We start from the raw sequence: 16,042 nt of genomic DNA on the forward strand, positions 1-16,042 counted from the left end.
TGGATTACCCCGCTGGGCACCCTATTTCTCCCATTTTCCGTCAGTCAGATAAGTTGAGAACCCCACACTCATATTATCAGGTCACAAAGGAGAAAGCTGGAGCCTTTTCTCCCTTTGGTAACAACAGTGAGTGAGTAAAGGGAAATGCAAAGTAATTGTATCTGCGTAACACAGCTTAACAATGCTATAAGCAATGAAGTTAATAATTATTAAAAGAAAGTTGATTTTATATGAAAACATTATTTGATGATGATTGATGAATGGGGATTATCTCATTGATATTGAACATGAATAAATTAAAATGATCATTTGATTGTAAAAGAAGCAATATGGTCAAAGTAAGGAGATTAAGGGAAAAGGTTAATCATTGTGCAAAAAGTTGCTGAGTTTGGATAAAGACATCATGACTATGAGTCAGCAGCAGAGGCAGGGATGGAAAAGGAGAAATGTAAGGAGCAAACATTGACATATTCTGACCCTTTCACACACCGGCACATTCACCAACACAATTCAATTACACCCAAAGACAACCCGAAGAGAGAATATATAAGGATAAGCAGAAGGCAGATCGTGGTTATACCCTCGGCAGGCCCCCCCGGGATTAGGAGCTCTGCAATTGGAATTGATCATCCCACGAGCGACGCCGATTGCGACTGAAAACTTTAATCCAAGCATTTTAAGAAGAAATTGTACGCTGAAGTTTCTCTTGTTCTGCATCATGGACCGAAGACTTTTAGAGACAATTTGAGGGCTTTGGACAACGCCTCAAGTTTCTACAAGACTCCACAGCTCCGCAGAAGATGGAGAGATCTGCTGGATCATTCCCCTCGCTCTCCAAACAGAAGACATCCAAATTACTCAAGCTCAGCTATTGTAATCAGGTTTTGAATGTTAGACATTGTATCATTTTAATCAGTATAATAGTTGTATGCTTGCCTATTCTTAATTTGCGCTATTTCAGAGGAACTGACAGAGGAAGCAGAATAGACGTCTGGACAAGACGCCCACACCAAAGGCAAGCATCTTATCTATGCGCCATCACCACCACCCCCTGTATTAGTTAGTAAACACAAGGTTTGTGGTAAGTTGCTCAACCACAGAGTTATGTAGTAAGATGAGTAAAATGCAACATTGAAGCACAATATGTTCTTAAGTAAATGCTTTATAACCAGATTTTAATTTGGGGAACCTCTACAAGATGGGGCCTCAAGATTATGTAATAATGCAGGTGCTGCCTTAAAGTCTTGATCAATTCAGTTTATGAACTGCTCGCTAGTGTCCTCCATTTTTATTTATTAGTTTAGTTTACCGATGAGTCAACAGGGCATGCAATAGTTTAAGTTGATTTTAAAGAGCGCCCTCTGCTGAACCCCAAGACAAGCTATTTTCAAACAAGTCATTACAGTTGGAATCCCCCCCCACCCCCCCCCCCCCCCCCCCCCCCCCACATGTTCAAACAAAAGGACAACCCTAGTATGCAGAATTAACAAATTCATTTTCACCAATGAATTGCAACACAGTGACCCTGGAGCCTTTGCCACCCCACAATGGTCTGGGGGCCCCGGGGCAGTTACCTGCTTTGCCTGGTTGTTAACTCAGCCTTGACCCCTTACCCTTTTCATGCTCTAAGTCCCAATACCCCTAAAAAGCTTGGGAACAACCGGAGGCCTGCACTCTGATAAATTGCTGTCACTAAGCAGGTCTCACAGTAAAACTGGTTCTCACAAAGACAGAAACACACAAACACAAATACACACACAGAGTTTTCCAACAGGTTTCTGGACAAACTTGCACGTCCTCTGACTGCACCTGGCCCTGCAGGGATTTGAGTGGGTCTAATCCGTGTGCAGTCACGCAAAGCTTCAAAACAGAAATAAACACGATAGTTTTATTGGTTACAGTAGGTCACCGTAGCTGCACATGCCCCGACATCTCCCAAATAAACAGAGCCAAGAAGTTCCACATTATCCAGGAGCAGTGACAATACCTCCTTTTCACCACTAGATGGCAGAAGAGTTACTTATTACTCCTACAGCAGTTCAAGGACTTGAAGCCTGAGCAACCGGATCTTTGATGTCACCTGTCCGTCTGTCCAACAGCGTTTTTTTCATTTTGTACTGCAAACATTGCATTACTGTGGTATGATTATCTGGTAATATTTCCCCACAGAGCCTCAGAAGAAATGCTGAAACCTGCCCGCCTGTTAAAATGCTTTTACTGAGGCATTGAACCTGCCTGTCTTTGCTTCCAAAGCCGATTGTATTCCCAGTGTCCAGTGGAAATAACTCCTTTCTTAACTTCTTTTTGCTGCAGGATAGCAGCGTGCATTTGCAGCAAAAGAAGTGGCCACATATTTAAAATTCAACACAAAAAATGTTTGTTAAATTGTTTTTGGTGAACGCTAGGCACCAGGCATCAACTGCACGTGTGCATGAGCTAGTAGTTAGTGTCTACAGATGATCCTTTTGGATAGAAATGCAGCCCTGACTTTCCATTCTGCCACTTAGCATCATTTTACATCCTTTCCTTTTCTCTGCAGTTAACTTCTAAACTGCCTCATGATTCTGTTGCAGAGACTGAGAGGTGCAAGTGTTTTTAAGCTTATAATTCTGCTTTCCAATTAATTTTATTCTTTCCTTCCATTTTCTCACAGGCTGTTGGCAAAGTCATAGGATCACGGATCAGAAGACACAGTTAAACTAGATGTTCTTTTTCTGTTTTCTACCCAGAGGCCCCAGGGAATGGATATATCTGCTGAGTGCTATTCAAGACAATTAAAAAACCAATAAAACACATAAATATGTTACCGTTTCGTCAGGTAATTCTGGAGACTTTAGGGACCCACACAGGTCATATACAGTAACAGTGACCAGAGGCTGACCCCCAGTGAAGTATTTAACCATGCCCATTCCTAATCCATGACATCATTATAGTCAGTTACATGTGTATGCACACATTCAGACACATACGCATCAACACGTATGCATGTACACTGTCTACTGAACGCACACGCTGACACACACAATCATGGCTGAGGAAAAGCAAACGCGAACAACAATCGTCGACTCGGGTCAAAGAGGAAAGGCTACAGGAGAATAAAAGAATGAGTGCAGAGTGAGAGGCGGTGTGAGGGTGGAGGGGCAGAGCAGTAGGATGCAAGGAGAAGGGAGGAGTAACACGATAAAAAAAACAGGGCTGCACTTTAATTGAACTTTTTGGGGGGGTTTCAGAAAAACAAAACACATGGACATAAAATAAGGTGGAAAGCATGAGAACCAGCGCTTGTTTTTCTTCTCAGCTTTCCCTCATTCCACCTCTTCTCCCATCATCTTTAGCTCGCTGCTCTTCACACAACCTTCCGTGCGAGGATCTCTATCTACTTCACTTCCTTTCTTTTCTCCTGTCTTCCTCTCAATCCTTCCCTTCTGTTGTCCTCCGTCTCCCAGTTCAGCGTAAAGCAATTCAGCATCATTCAACACAATACAAAGCCGTTTACAGTGCTGTTGTCACGTAGCACCTCAGAGGGGCCCACGGGCTCGTTAAACTGTAGGTGGCAGCAGCAGAGTGGACAAACTGCAAAAGCAGAGGGGACGCTTGGAAGAGGTGGACATTTGAATGAAGTGAATGGGACCAAAGTAAAAATAATGTTGATAAAATAAACTTAATTTTTTTTTTTTTCTGGTTTGGATTCAGCACCTCTTCAGTGCCTCCTTTCCCAGTTTAACCTCTCAGCTCTCCCTCTGTGCAGACCAACTCATAACAAATGAGCGCGATAATTAGAACCACAAAGACTTCTGAGTGGGAGGGAAGAGGGAAGGACAAAACGAATAGAGTGTGAGTAATACAGGTGTCTGGGTGCAACTGCCCAGGCATCTGGAGGTTTAGTCTCAGCTCGACTCATGTCCACACACACACACACACACACACTCTCTCTCTCTCTCTCTCTGATATACTGATGCTTTAAATGCAGTGTAAGTAAGTGACAGGGTAAAGTGACGTCATGTGTGTGGGCAGGCCATTAAGTGATGATTGGTGTCTGACACTTTCTGTTCTGATTCCTGTAAGATCAGATTTTTCCAAAGAAGAACAATAAATGAGTAACAAATGTCCGGTAGAGGACGATTTCAACACACACACACACACACACACACGAAAGGGCTCACCGCAGACACATATTTCTGCTGACAAAGCAGAGGCATCCCGTATTTACAGCATCCACTCATGGCTGGCCTTGTATCTTGTTACAGAAACTTTTTTCTTTTTTTAGGATTTTGGCAAGCATTACTGTACATGCACAATATCACAAACACACAAGGACACACTCGGTTCCTTATCTTTTCCTCTCTGCTCTTTGGTCTCCCTCATTCCCTGCTTCTCATTTCCACCTACGAAGTTAAATGCTGACATCTCCTCTGCTCTAATCAAACCCACATGGTTTGGTGGGGTCAGCGTGCCAGCAGCCCGCGCTGCTGCACACACTTTTGGCTGTGAATGAGGGTGTCACTGTGGCTGTTTTGTTGTGCAACTGGTGTGCATGTCACAGAGAGCAGCTAACTCTGTGTCTAGTGCTGTATATCTGCAGTCAGTGATTTCTGCATGTCAGACTGTCATTTTTAGAGGCAGGAGGAGGTAGAACTGTCCTGTATTTCACAAGTCAGGAGCAAGGATTAAAGAAAAGTACACAGAACAGTTTTTCTCCTCTTCCTGTCCAGTTAATCTCAACCCTTGAGATTTATTTTACGACCCCATGGGGAGGACCTAACCCCCCACTGACACAAAAGTTAATCACAAGAGAAAGATACTGTAATGGCATGTTTGTCTGCAGGCATGTGCACATCATGCCCAGTGGCTTCCTCCGAGGGTAAAGGGCAGTGATAATGACTTCCAGGAGTTGGCGGTGGGGAAGGCCAGGGTCAAGTTCACATCTGGGATTACCAGGGCTGCTGGGGTGAGCGTTATATTATTGGAGGTCATCTGGATGATAAAGTGGAGAATGCCACTGAAGTGTGACTTTATAACGGGCTAATCACGCACACTTTGACACCCACAATTTAAAACTTGTGCAGACAAGTTGCTCCTTATCAAAAAATTGTGACTGCAACATGAACGTGACAAGGGCCACAACTGTAATAGGACACCACTATATACTAAACATACACTTGCATTAAGTGTAATGTGGTGCATGTAGTTTCCCATTCCACACCCGCATAAACGTTCCTTGGGACAATAAATAGTCTGTAGACAGCCTGGATGTTCCACAGAGATGGTTCACATTGGAGTCATTTGAATGAGAAGAGGAAATAGGAAACAATAAGCAGCAGAAGAGGAAGTGAGAGTTGAGATATTGTACCGTTCACCCCAGTGAGAGTGTTGATACAAGGCTCAGCCTGATTTGAAAGTAACAGTGGCCCACAAAACCGTAGAGAGACATAGAGGGAGCGATATGGTCACTACTGCTACAACTGATTTCAGATTTCAGATTTCATGATTTTGGAAAACAATCTTTTTGTAGTTGTCAGTTTAAATTATAGTGACTGGACATTATCTTTACATATATGGATACAAGCATTTGAACTAGTAGCAATGATTATTTCATTGTCGATACGTCATTAAATCAATGAAATGTCAGTCCAAGGTGACGTCTTTAAATTATTTGTTTAGTCCATCCAACAGTTTTCAAAAATTTTCAATTGCAATGATATAAAACAGAGAAAAGCAGAAACACCTCCCAGTGAAGAAGCTGGAAACAGATTGCACTTTTTACCTGATATAGGAATTCAGTGATTAATCAAAGTAGTTAGCGATTCACTTTCTGTTAATCAACTAATTCACCACTTTCAGCGCAATAAAATATAACTTCAGGTATCAGGATTTCCAAAAGAGAAACAGAAAATCATCAGCCTCTGTTCCTATTTCTATATTAATATATGCTGTTTATTTCTTTCTGGTTTGGTCTGCGGCATTTCTGCCGTGACCTCAGGATGATGCGAGCCAAGCGTTATTGTAAACAAGTCACAGTACACTTTGTTTTGCTTGCACATGGTGCAGCCTGTGAATATCTGTGCTGGCAGTTGGTGATATCAGTTACGAACAATGGTTCTTGGTATGACAGACAACGCAGAAAGATGAAGATGACAGAACAGAAATGAACAGTTTTACATGCGGATAATGTTTGGAAGGGAGCATGGAAATGAAGATGAGTGAAATAAAGTTGGCACCAGAGGAGCAAACTAATACTCCTCCAAAGACAGAGGAGTCTCTCTTTACATATCTGTCACCTTCATTCTTCCACCGTTTCTCAACTTCTCCATCTCTGTCACTGTCTGTTTGCCTTTGATCTCCTAGCTCTCTCTTCGCTGACTCACTCTCCCTATCGTTTACTCCACAACAATGAGATAACAAATGACCTGCACCTCTAGTCTCTAACTTTCTCACTAACTTTTCCCCCCTTTTCTTTCTTCTCCTTTCCATCCTCTCCCCTTCTCCCTCTCCTCAACGTGCTTGAGGAATGTGTCAGAGCAGCACAAAAGAACAAAAGCTTGACAGGAGGAGGAGGAAGAAAAGGAGAGGGGGGGCAGTTCCATGAGGTAAAGGAGAGGCAGAAAGGAAAAGGGGAAATGCAGGGAAGGAATGAGCGGCGAGAGAAAGGTTGAGAGGAGCAGAGCACGGTTGAATGGATCTGAATGCCGAGCGGTGCTTTGTCATCACGTGCTGACATGCAGCATCACACACATTTCAGAGCTCTTTATCAAGCCCCATCTGAACAGCACGCACACAAGATGGGTGAGGCTGTCGTTGTGCTGTACTGCATGGCTGCCTGTTTGATTCACAGGCCTTGATGCATTTCTTGTTGTGTCATGGTAATATGCTAATGGCCTGCAGCGACGCTGAAGATGAATTTTCCCAACACTAGACAGCTCTCTATTGTAACCTTTGTGTTTGCATCAGTCACTTTCTAACCGGGGGCATGATCAGTTCCCTCTTTCTGAACAGACTGTGTTCGACAGACCACCATAGCAGCAGTGAGGCAGCCTTCATGCTGTGGTTTAATCTATATATATTTTTGTTTTAGATTTGGACTCAACTCACCTTCATATGGTGCTTTTCTACTTTACTGAAAGTGTTTTTTTATTTCAGTATCGCCAGAGCAAACTCTTAAAGAGATCAAAACTGCAAGTAAGCTGCAAAAAGTGAATGACAGGAAACAAAAAAGAGGGGATGGGAGATTGGAGAGGAAATTACAGCTCTGATATGGCTGTCTAATGGCTCATCTCTGTTGTTTGGACCAGGAGCAACTTGTGAGGACATGCTGTGATTGTGGCATGGTGTGTGGCCAATGAGGAACATGTGTGTGTGTGTGTGTGTGTGTGTGTGTGTGTGTGTGTGTGTGTGTGTGTGTGTGTGTGTGTGTGTGTGTGCGGATGAAGGAAACAATGTGAGCGATCTTTGTTCACATCAGACAGAGCCGCTGGGCCTGATGCAAGGCCCTGGATTTGGACGCAGGTCTCTGCGTAAATGCGCGTATCGCGTTACCAAATATCAATCTGAGGCTGGTTTTCACCTTTGTTAGTCAGTGTGTCTTTGTTATAAGTCTGACAACTGAGCCAGTGTATTAGCTGGGTTGTGTAACGTGTTAGTCTACGGTTTGTTGGAGGACCCCCCCCCCCCCCCCCCCCCCCCCCCCCCCCCCCCCCCCCCCCCCCCCCCCCCCCCCCCCCCCCCACACACCACCACCAAGGCACCCGGTTTACCTCACGCTAATTCGCCGTGCAGTGTAGCGGATGGGATCATCCATCAAGAGTCAATAGTTAACGTCGGCTTTGTCCCGTTGCCATCCATCATCAGCGCGTGCACGCGTACCTACAGCTTGTGTGTGAGTGTGCGTGCTCTTTATAGGACTGCCTCAGGCCCCGCGGGCCCCTGCCCCTGCCCCGCTGGTTCGTCTGACGCGCTGTTGCAAATGCCCCCGCGTCTCCTCCTCCTCTCTCCCCTTTCTTCAGTCTGCGCAGCGGGGGGCGAAAAGCTCTGAGGAGATGCCGCCGACTTGCGCCAATCCCACCTCTTATTTTAATTTCTGCCTCCTCTCACTCTCTGTGCCTCACTCATGGGTTCGGGGTGTTTTTTCCTCTGACGCAGGCCCCGTTAAAAGGATAGCCCACCAGTCCAGGCCAGAAGCTGTATCCCATTACCACCGCTTTTATTTTTATGACACAGCGCCGTGGCTCACAGGAGGCTGGCGGTGAACTTGGCCTCTCTGTGTCTCTCCTCAAAAACACACCCTCACATTCACAACAGCACTGCCATCCATAAAGTCTGCTAGTCTGGCAGTTGACTGGTTCTTCCTTCGCACCGCCCTGCCAAGACGACATGTTCTGTCAACAGACTGGCCTGGCTGACATCCTCCCTGTTTAGCACTAATAATGTTCACCGCATTGAAGCCATTCATTCAACCGTGCCATCACTGCCTGTATCACAAGTGGAAAAACACATCGTACACCTCAACATTTGATATAATATTAGGCTATATGAAGTCTGCAGAGGTTTCTATTGAGCGCACAGTGCCATCAGGGCGCGGCCACCTTGGCTGATTCAAGATACGCGCGTGGATGAGAGGCGTCTCCAAATGCTTGGTGCGTGGGCAGCTCTGAAGTGCACATGGAGCCTATAGGGGCGTGGTCAGGTCGAAGCACCGTGGACCTTTGCCTGCAATCTGTTGGACTGCGGGGCGTGACAGTATAGAAAGGGGCGTGTACTTCCATACACAAGTATCGCTGCTTTCCGTGCCATTCATTTACAGCCGCGTATAACGTGGACCGGCACATAGGTAAGATAAGAGCTCTGACAGTCAGTCACTCATCCCTAAAAGAGGGCAGAAGTAACTGGACAGGCAGAGTCAAACCACCCGACGCGCCCCCACACCCAGACCAGATTCAACAGTTGGAGCATTTTTTGGCAAAGACGCGCAGGGACAGCAGCGCACCGACCACACTTGGACCTGCCAGCTCACCTACTTTAAACAACAAACTCCCTGCAGCCTAAAATGGAGCGTAAGATCCCCGATTTCGCCGGCACCTGGGAGATGAAGAGTTCTGAAAACTTCGAGGAACTCTTGAAAGCGCTGGGTAAGTGATAGAAGTGATGATTAAAAAAAATCTTACCATGACCTAATGCGGCAGCTTGACTCATTTTTTGCGCAAGAGTGGTTTCTCATGAAGCCTTTATTTTTGTGCGTGATGACACAGATCCGACGTGTCAGCTCAAACTGTAGCTTTCGCAGCACATTATAGGTCAAATCTTCCTCTGTGTCCGTGCACCAGCGGGGATCGCACTCTGTACTGCGTAGGTGGGGGGTCTTTGTCATTCTGCAGAACCCAAAATTCAGTGCTTGGCCCCCAGCCAGTTTCACCCCTCTTACTCTCCTCTCCCCCTTTGTCCTCCCCTGCTAACACAATAGAGACAAACGGCGGCACATCTGTGTGTGTCACAGCCTCAGATTGTGTTGAAGAGGACCGTTATGGCACGATACAGTGCAGGACAGTCACGTCATTATCTGAAGTGACAGTCGGGGAATGAACAAACACCTGCTGCTGAGATTCACAGTTTTGTCATCACTGGTGCTTTTGGATTCAGGCGTCAGTGTGTGAGTGTGTGTGTGTGCGCGCCTCGTTAGTAGCCAACTCCAGTGCACACCTGGAATTCATATCATCACGTAAGCTAACATGGAGAGATAACTATGAGATGACTGCACCAAACAACGCCTCTTTTGATCTCTCACTTTCTCTTTCTCTCTCGCATATGGAGGTTATTGAAATAACTGTCAAATGGCACTATTGTTCTGGATATAGACACCACTGGCCGGGAGCGCGAATTCTTTCCTGTAGACTGGCGCACCAATTAGCATTTAATAGGTTTATAACTGCCTTTTAATCTCCACCTCGTTCCGTGTGTGTGTCAGGCGGAAAGTGAGGTGGGAGCCTATAACAAAGGGGAAAATGGCAATAGGCCTATGATGATATAGAACCATGCGCAATAATGAGAGGATAAGCTCGTTTGTGCGCGTGTGTAAGAGTGCCAAATAGAGAGGAGGAGGATAATCTGTCATGTTTGAAATTTAATAAAGATCCTTAAAAAAAAAATAGAGAGGAGGAGGAAATGCAACAGGAATGCAGGTTAAACTCCATGCCACACTGTTAGGCCTACTTGGTGCCACTGCCAATATTCTCTCTTTCTCCCTCACACACGCCCACACATATCCGACAAATGCTCCTATAATGTCTCTCTGCATCGACATAACACAGAAAGCAATGGCCCTTGGTTTCATGGGGGGGGGGGGGGGGGGGGGGGGCAAAGCGCAGATGGAGGCAGCCTGTCAGCACCCAGCACCCTCCTCCTTCCCTCATTCCTCTCTTCCTTTCCTCACTCCTGCTGCCCTCATCTCCCCTTGTGCCAAATGCTTCCTCTGCCCTTTGACCTTTGACCCTGACCGTCTTTCTATCTGTGCGTGTGTGTGGCCAGGTCTGTGTGAATTCATGCATTTTGGTCACAGGTTTGCAAAAATCTGTTCAGGTAATTTCTAACTTCTAACAACTGGCAGTTACCTGAGAAGCTGCAGTCCCTTCTGTGGCTCCCAAATGGTCCACAGGCCAGCCCTTGAGTCAACAGACTGGAGAGACACAGAGGTCAGTTGGTGTCTGCAGGTGGGTTTGTTGCCTAAAGTAGGCTAATTCAGATGTTAAGGAAGGAGATTTTTTTTTTCTTAACAGAGTTATATTTTGAACTAAAGAGCTATAAAGGTGTGTTTGCAGTGATGTGCCATGTTAAACCCAACTACCAGTTTACCCACCTTTTAAGGTTGACATTATTTTATGTGATGTAATATACATATATTATGGGAAGTAGTAACAATGTATTACATTTTTTTATTTGTATTTTTTTTTTTTAGTTTATTTGTTTTTTGAGGCCAAATCCATACATTCGTTGATTTTGGATAATTTTTTAGCAACTGGATGTCACAGTTTGCAAATTCTAATTAGAAACTGGAACAAGATAATGTTTGCTATGTTGTCCTTAATAAATGACTATTATCAACATTGGTGGAAGTTCATTTTCTATCAATTAATCGACAGACCATTTCAGCACTACCCATATTTGCCACTACAGTATGCAGTGGTAGTGGATGAAGTAGTGTTTATCTTCTTTACTTAAAAAAAGTTGCAATGCCACAGTGTGAAATACTGAATATGGTGGCGATGGAACAGTGGATAAGACACATACCTTTGGTGTGGGAGATCTGGGTTCAGTTCCGCCTGTAACAACCACCAATGTGTCCCTGAGCAAGACACTTAACCCCTAATTTCTACAGAGGCTCTGTAAGTCGCTTTGGATGAAAGTGTCAGCTAAATGACACATTATTATTATTATTATTAACTATAAATAAAGGTCCTGCATTGAAAGCCTTTTTAAAGTAAAATTACAGAATTACAGACAAAAGTATTGTCAGCAAAATGTACTTAAGTACTAACATAGATGTTAGTTTGTTGATGTTAAATTTCAACATATTTACATACTGTTGGAAAGTTTAATCTATGATGCATACCTTTTTGTCATTTAAGTTTTATTCATTTAAACTCATCACAGATGTGATTTAGGAGGAATACCCCCAATAATTCTTACTTATACACAGCATACATACATACAGTATATATATATATACATACATAGCACCCTGTACTCTCTAAGATGTTGCACCTATAATGTAAACCAGAAAAATACAATGCATCATATTTTGGATGTAAATTTTAACCTCAAGTGTCACTATAACAAAAACACAATGTAAATGTAGTGCAGTAAGAAGTACAATATTTACCCCTTGAAATATAGTACATTATTAGTATAAGGTAGCACATAATTGAAACAAGTACAGCAAAAATTGCACCCAAGTACAATATTTGAGTATGTGTACTTACTTTCTGTAAGTACACATACTCAGTTTCTGTAAAACTGGTACCAAATATATGAAAACAAAGTGCAAACACAGAGACGACGACAATCCACATACACACTGCACTGTGTGTGTGTGTGGGCAGTACATACAGTGTGTACAGTCTGGACATCCTGATGCATGCTGAATGACTGTGCATTTCTGAGCGTGTATATATTTACCCTTGCTGACAGGTGGGAATGTGTGAGAGGTGAGAAGTGTGAAACCCAACTCGACGGCAGATACACACTGGACGACGGACACACACTTCCCCCTCACACTTGGACAGAGATCTTCACACACCACACACAGACCACTGCCCTTCGTCTTCGTCGTCCCCCACCTCCTCTCATCATCCTTCCCTCCACACTGGCCTGCTCCTTGTTCCCTCTCTTTTCCCACGCTGTATCATCAGTTTAACTGCAACACACTTTGAGTGTGCTATCTCTCTGTGGTTGTGGGAGGTAGAAGAGAGCAGAATAATGACGTTTACATTGCATAAAGTACAAAACACCATATTAGTCCATGTTTTTAGGCATAGGTGAGTGTGTATGCGCGTGTGTGCAATGATGATTAAGTGTTGGGGAATGCTTTGCCACATGACCTCACTGTTTCCTCTGTCATCATTATTGGACAGAGCTGTGCAATGCTAGGCTAATCCTTTTATCCGGAGTGTGCAGGAGAACACTGAACAAGCAGCAACACCACACCACTCAAACACACACACACACACACACACACACACACACACACACACACACACACACACATTCAAGGAAGCCACAGCAAGAGCAACTGTACTTATCTTTGTTTGTATTGACCTTTATATGAACCCCAAAACCCTTCTTGCATATACTCTTTCTAGTTTTGTCATTATCTCATTGTGTAGCGTGTGTGTGTGTGTGTTTTAGGTGTGAACATGATGCTGCGTATGATTGCGGTGAAGGCAGCCTCCAAGCCACTGGTGGAGATCACGCAGGACGGCGAGACACTGTCCATTAAAACCTCAACCACAGTCCGCACCACCCACATCACTTTCACTGTGGGGAAGGAGTTCAATGAGGCCACGGTGGACGGACGTCCCTGCACAGTACGAAACGCACGGATGCAAACATATCCCTCTCTCACTTAAACTTTCTTGGCCAGTCCGCACACACTCACTCACACACACACACACACACACACACACACACACACATACTGAAGACATGGGGGTTTTGGGAGGGAGCTATCCAGATTACATCAATCTGTTTAATTTGGCTTTTCATCATATTTGGACTGATAGCATATCTTTACCCCTCCCTTGGTCTCTGAAGGCCTATCATGCTACACTACGCTCCTTCACACTATTTACGACCCCTTTCAACTTCCCTTCTTGCCCTTTCCTGCCCTTGGTCCCTCCTTAATTCTCCCGTTGCGCTCCCAATTTTCCCATAGTCTATTTGGCCGTCTCCAAAGCAAACACATGCAACCAGCCAGCGCTTCGTTCTAGTAACGATGAGAGCATCACAAGTTATAACCTTTCAGTGATCGCCCTGCTCCACCTTTCTTATTCTGTCTCTCCATTGGCCGCTCTCTCTCCCTCATTATGTCCCTTTGCCTCTGAATGGCATAGTATACATCTGCGCATCCATTCATCTATATGTCCAACAATTTACATGATGTGGTCTAATGGTTTTTCTCTTTGTCCACAGAGTTTTCCACGTTGGGAAACCGACAGTAAGATCAGCTGTGAGCAGACTCTGCAGAAAGGAGAAGGGCCTAAGACATCCTGGACACGAGAGATCACCAATGATGGCAAGCTCATTCTGGTAAGACAGGGTTTAGATTTAGACGTTAACATTTTACTGTAGATTTCAGAGAACAAATTACAGTGTAAGGTTGTTGTTCATATGGGTAACCAATAAAATTCTTAACCGCATCTACCTGTACTGTTGTGGACACAAGTGACATGACTTGGGATTGAGTCAGTTACAAATCAACTTGACTTGGAATTGAATTACTCATGACTTAAATTGGACTTTTGCATTGCGAGTTCATTCTTGACTTGAAAATAGGTGTTTGAAAACAGAAAGGCCCACTTACAGCATATCACAGTCTTCATCAGCAGATCAGCAGATTGAGCAGTCAGTTGACATGGAGAGTTGTCGTCACATGACGTGCGAACTTGGTCAAATTATAATAGATGACAACTGAGCAAACTCCATGAGAAAAAGCTAGTGAGAGGACCTTGATTCAAGATTTTTTTTTCTAACTTACAAATTGTGCTTTTGTTTGTAGTAACGGACGATGTGCAGGCTACAGTATTTAACTGAATTTTGGCAGAATTGTGTTTTCAACATACTGAGCACTGTAGATGATAGCAGAGAAGAACAACAAAATAATACAGTCATTTGTAATTTGCTATAATCTAAAGTGTTGCCTTTAGATTACAATTATATAATTGTGCTTAAAGTACCACAAAGTCAATATAATAATGTTTCTGGCATTAGATGAAAGAGCTTCTGTCGAGATTACAAATGCAAGTACACATGCTTGAAGTCATGAAAGTGAGAAAACAAAATCAAAATAGAACAGGGCGAGCTAATAATTATGATGTTGTGCAGTGAAGGTTGATAATGAAACATTAAAGGGTCAAGTATGATTTTTTTTTGTCATTCTGAGTGGTTTGCAGTGTTTTGTTCTGCCCCTGACAGCTACCAAAACACTCTTCTGTGAATGATAAGGTGCTTGTTCCACAAACAGAACTGTATTTCATAAGAAACCCCACCCAGGTTGGCTAAAACATGAGCAGCGTGATAAGCATTTCAAATAATTAAATCAGCCCAAGTCTACCGGTAAACCAGTCCAACCAGGGATGACATCTTGCATCCTGCACAGTCCTCTCCGAAGTTAATGTGTTTTTGAATTGAACAAACTCTAAACAGAACATTTATTTATAGGGCAATGCTTAATTGAGGGTTGGTCCCTGATTGCTCTTAAGCACTAAACTCACAACTGCCTTTTTAGAAGCCAGCAGGAATGTAACTGTGTCAGGGTTTTACACAGAGTTGCTGAGGACAACATATTTGCTTGAATATCTTTCCAAAAATGTTTGTTCAAAACATTTTGGCACAGTGAGCAGTTGGTCTTGACTGCTGGAGACAGTGAGCAGTTGGTCTTGACTGCTAGCTTAATTTGGTTGTTTAGAGAGAATTACATTAATGCCTTGTTCTACGAAATATTTTATATTTGAATTCACAAAAACCGTAGATAACAGTGCCAGTATATTTAAACATCACATTCTCCTCTCGTTTCAGACCATGACAGCAGACGATGTGATATGCACCAGAGTCTATGAACGACAATGAACAAGAGCACTTCTCACTTTTCGTCCTTCCAGCACCCCTCTCCTGCATCACCGCTTGCATCACTACTCCCCTTTGTTAAGGCAGCGCTGGGAGATAGCAGTCTATAGTTTTCACAATCTCTGTTAGCTTCACTATGTAATAAGTGTGGTAATTGTATCTAGTATGTCACATATCTACAATGGTCTTAGCTTCTGAGTTATCTGTCTGCCTCTCCAGATCCATCAAACGTGACCAGCTGGGTTTTAAACATGAAAATGTATGTTGCATTGTATGTGATATTTGCTAAATGACAGCTCATTTATTTGGCATTGTGTGCGAGTGTGTGTGTGTGCGTGCGTGCGTGCGTGCGTACGTGCGTGCGTGCGTGCGTGCGTGCGTGCATGTGTATGTGTGTGTGAGTTTGTGTGGCAGCAGACGAAGTGTGAGACTATATTTGTAGATGTGTAAACCAATCTTTGAGCTCTTCCAGTTTCAGGTCAGTTTTGATGTGTCCCCGCTCTCTGTTCCTTTAGCTCTGCCCATCTCACAATGATTTTATATTTATTACTACACTAGGAGTCTGATACAGTACTGTAAGTTTTTACTTTGTGTCTCTTTTATATGAAATGTGATCATAGGAAACAACACTTTCTATGGGAAACAATAAAGCACGATATTAACTCAGCCTGGTGTCGACTCGTTGGCCCTCCAGTACTGAAAACCATTAGGAGCG

The 16,042-nt window shown here is 43.8% G+C and overlaps 2 protein-coding genes across 4 annotated transcripts in view; one reads left to right on the plus strand and one right to left on the minus strand.

The window, feature by feature from the left end:
• The window catches only part of LOC123968219 (circadian-associated transcriptional repressor-like), a 63,758-nt gene that overhangs the window by 38,879 nt on the left and 8,837 nt on the right, over positions 1 to 16,042 (minus strand). For all 3 annotated transcript variants that reach the window (XM_046044828.1, XM_046044829.1, XM_046044830.1), the window contains 2 exons: positions 12,163 to 12,429; positions 10,599 to 10,663 (listed from right to left, as the gene is read on the minus strand). The gene's annotated coding sequence lies outside the window, so the exon portion shown is untranslated. The remainder of the gene's footprint in view (positions 1 to 10,598; positions 10,664 to 12,162; positions 12,430 to 16,042) is intronic.
• On the plus strand, positions 8,814 to 15,993 carry crabp2a (cellular retinoic acid binding protein 2, a). The gene is made up of 4 exons (XM_046044832.1): positions 8,814 to 9,122; positions 12,892 to 13,070; positions 13,675 to 13,791; positions 15,280 to 15,993. Exons 1-4 carry the CDS (start codon positions 9,041 to 9,043, stop codon positions 15,328 to 15,330), a joined length of 429 nt encoding a protein of 142 aa, XP_045900788.1. The 5' UTR covers positions 8,814 to 9,040; the 3' UTR covers positions 15,331 to 15,993.

The sequence above is a fragment of the Micropterus dolomieu genome, linkage group LG03 (assembly GCF_021292245.1).
Source record: "Micropterus dolomieu isolate WLL.071019.BEF.003 ecotype Adirondacks linkage group LG03, ASM2129224v1, whole genome shotgun sequence".
Classification (NCBI taxonomy): domain Eukaryota; kingdom Metazoa; phylum Chordata; class Actinopteri; order Centrarchiformes; family Centrarchidae; genus Micropterus; species Micropterus dolomieu.

What these genes read in the sequence shown, in the direction of transcription:
- crabp2a (XM_046044832.1), top strand. Translation starts at nt 9,041, where the DNA reads ATGGAGCGTAAGATCCCCGATTTCGCCGGCACCTGGGAGATGAAGAGT. An exon ending in GGAACTCTTGAAAGCGCTGG is followed by an intron (nt 9,123 to 12,891) that starts GTAAGTGATAGA and finishes TGTGTGTTTTAG; the next exon opens with GTGTGAACATGATGCTGCGT. An exon ending in ATGATGGCAAGCTCATTCTG is followed by an intron (nt 13,792 to 15,279) that starts GTAAGACAGGGT and finishes CTCTCGTTTCAG; the next exon opens with ACCATGACAGCAGACGATGT.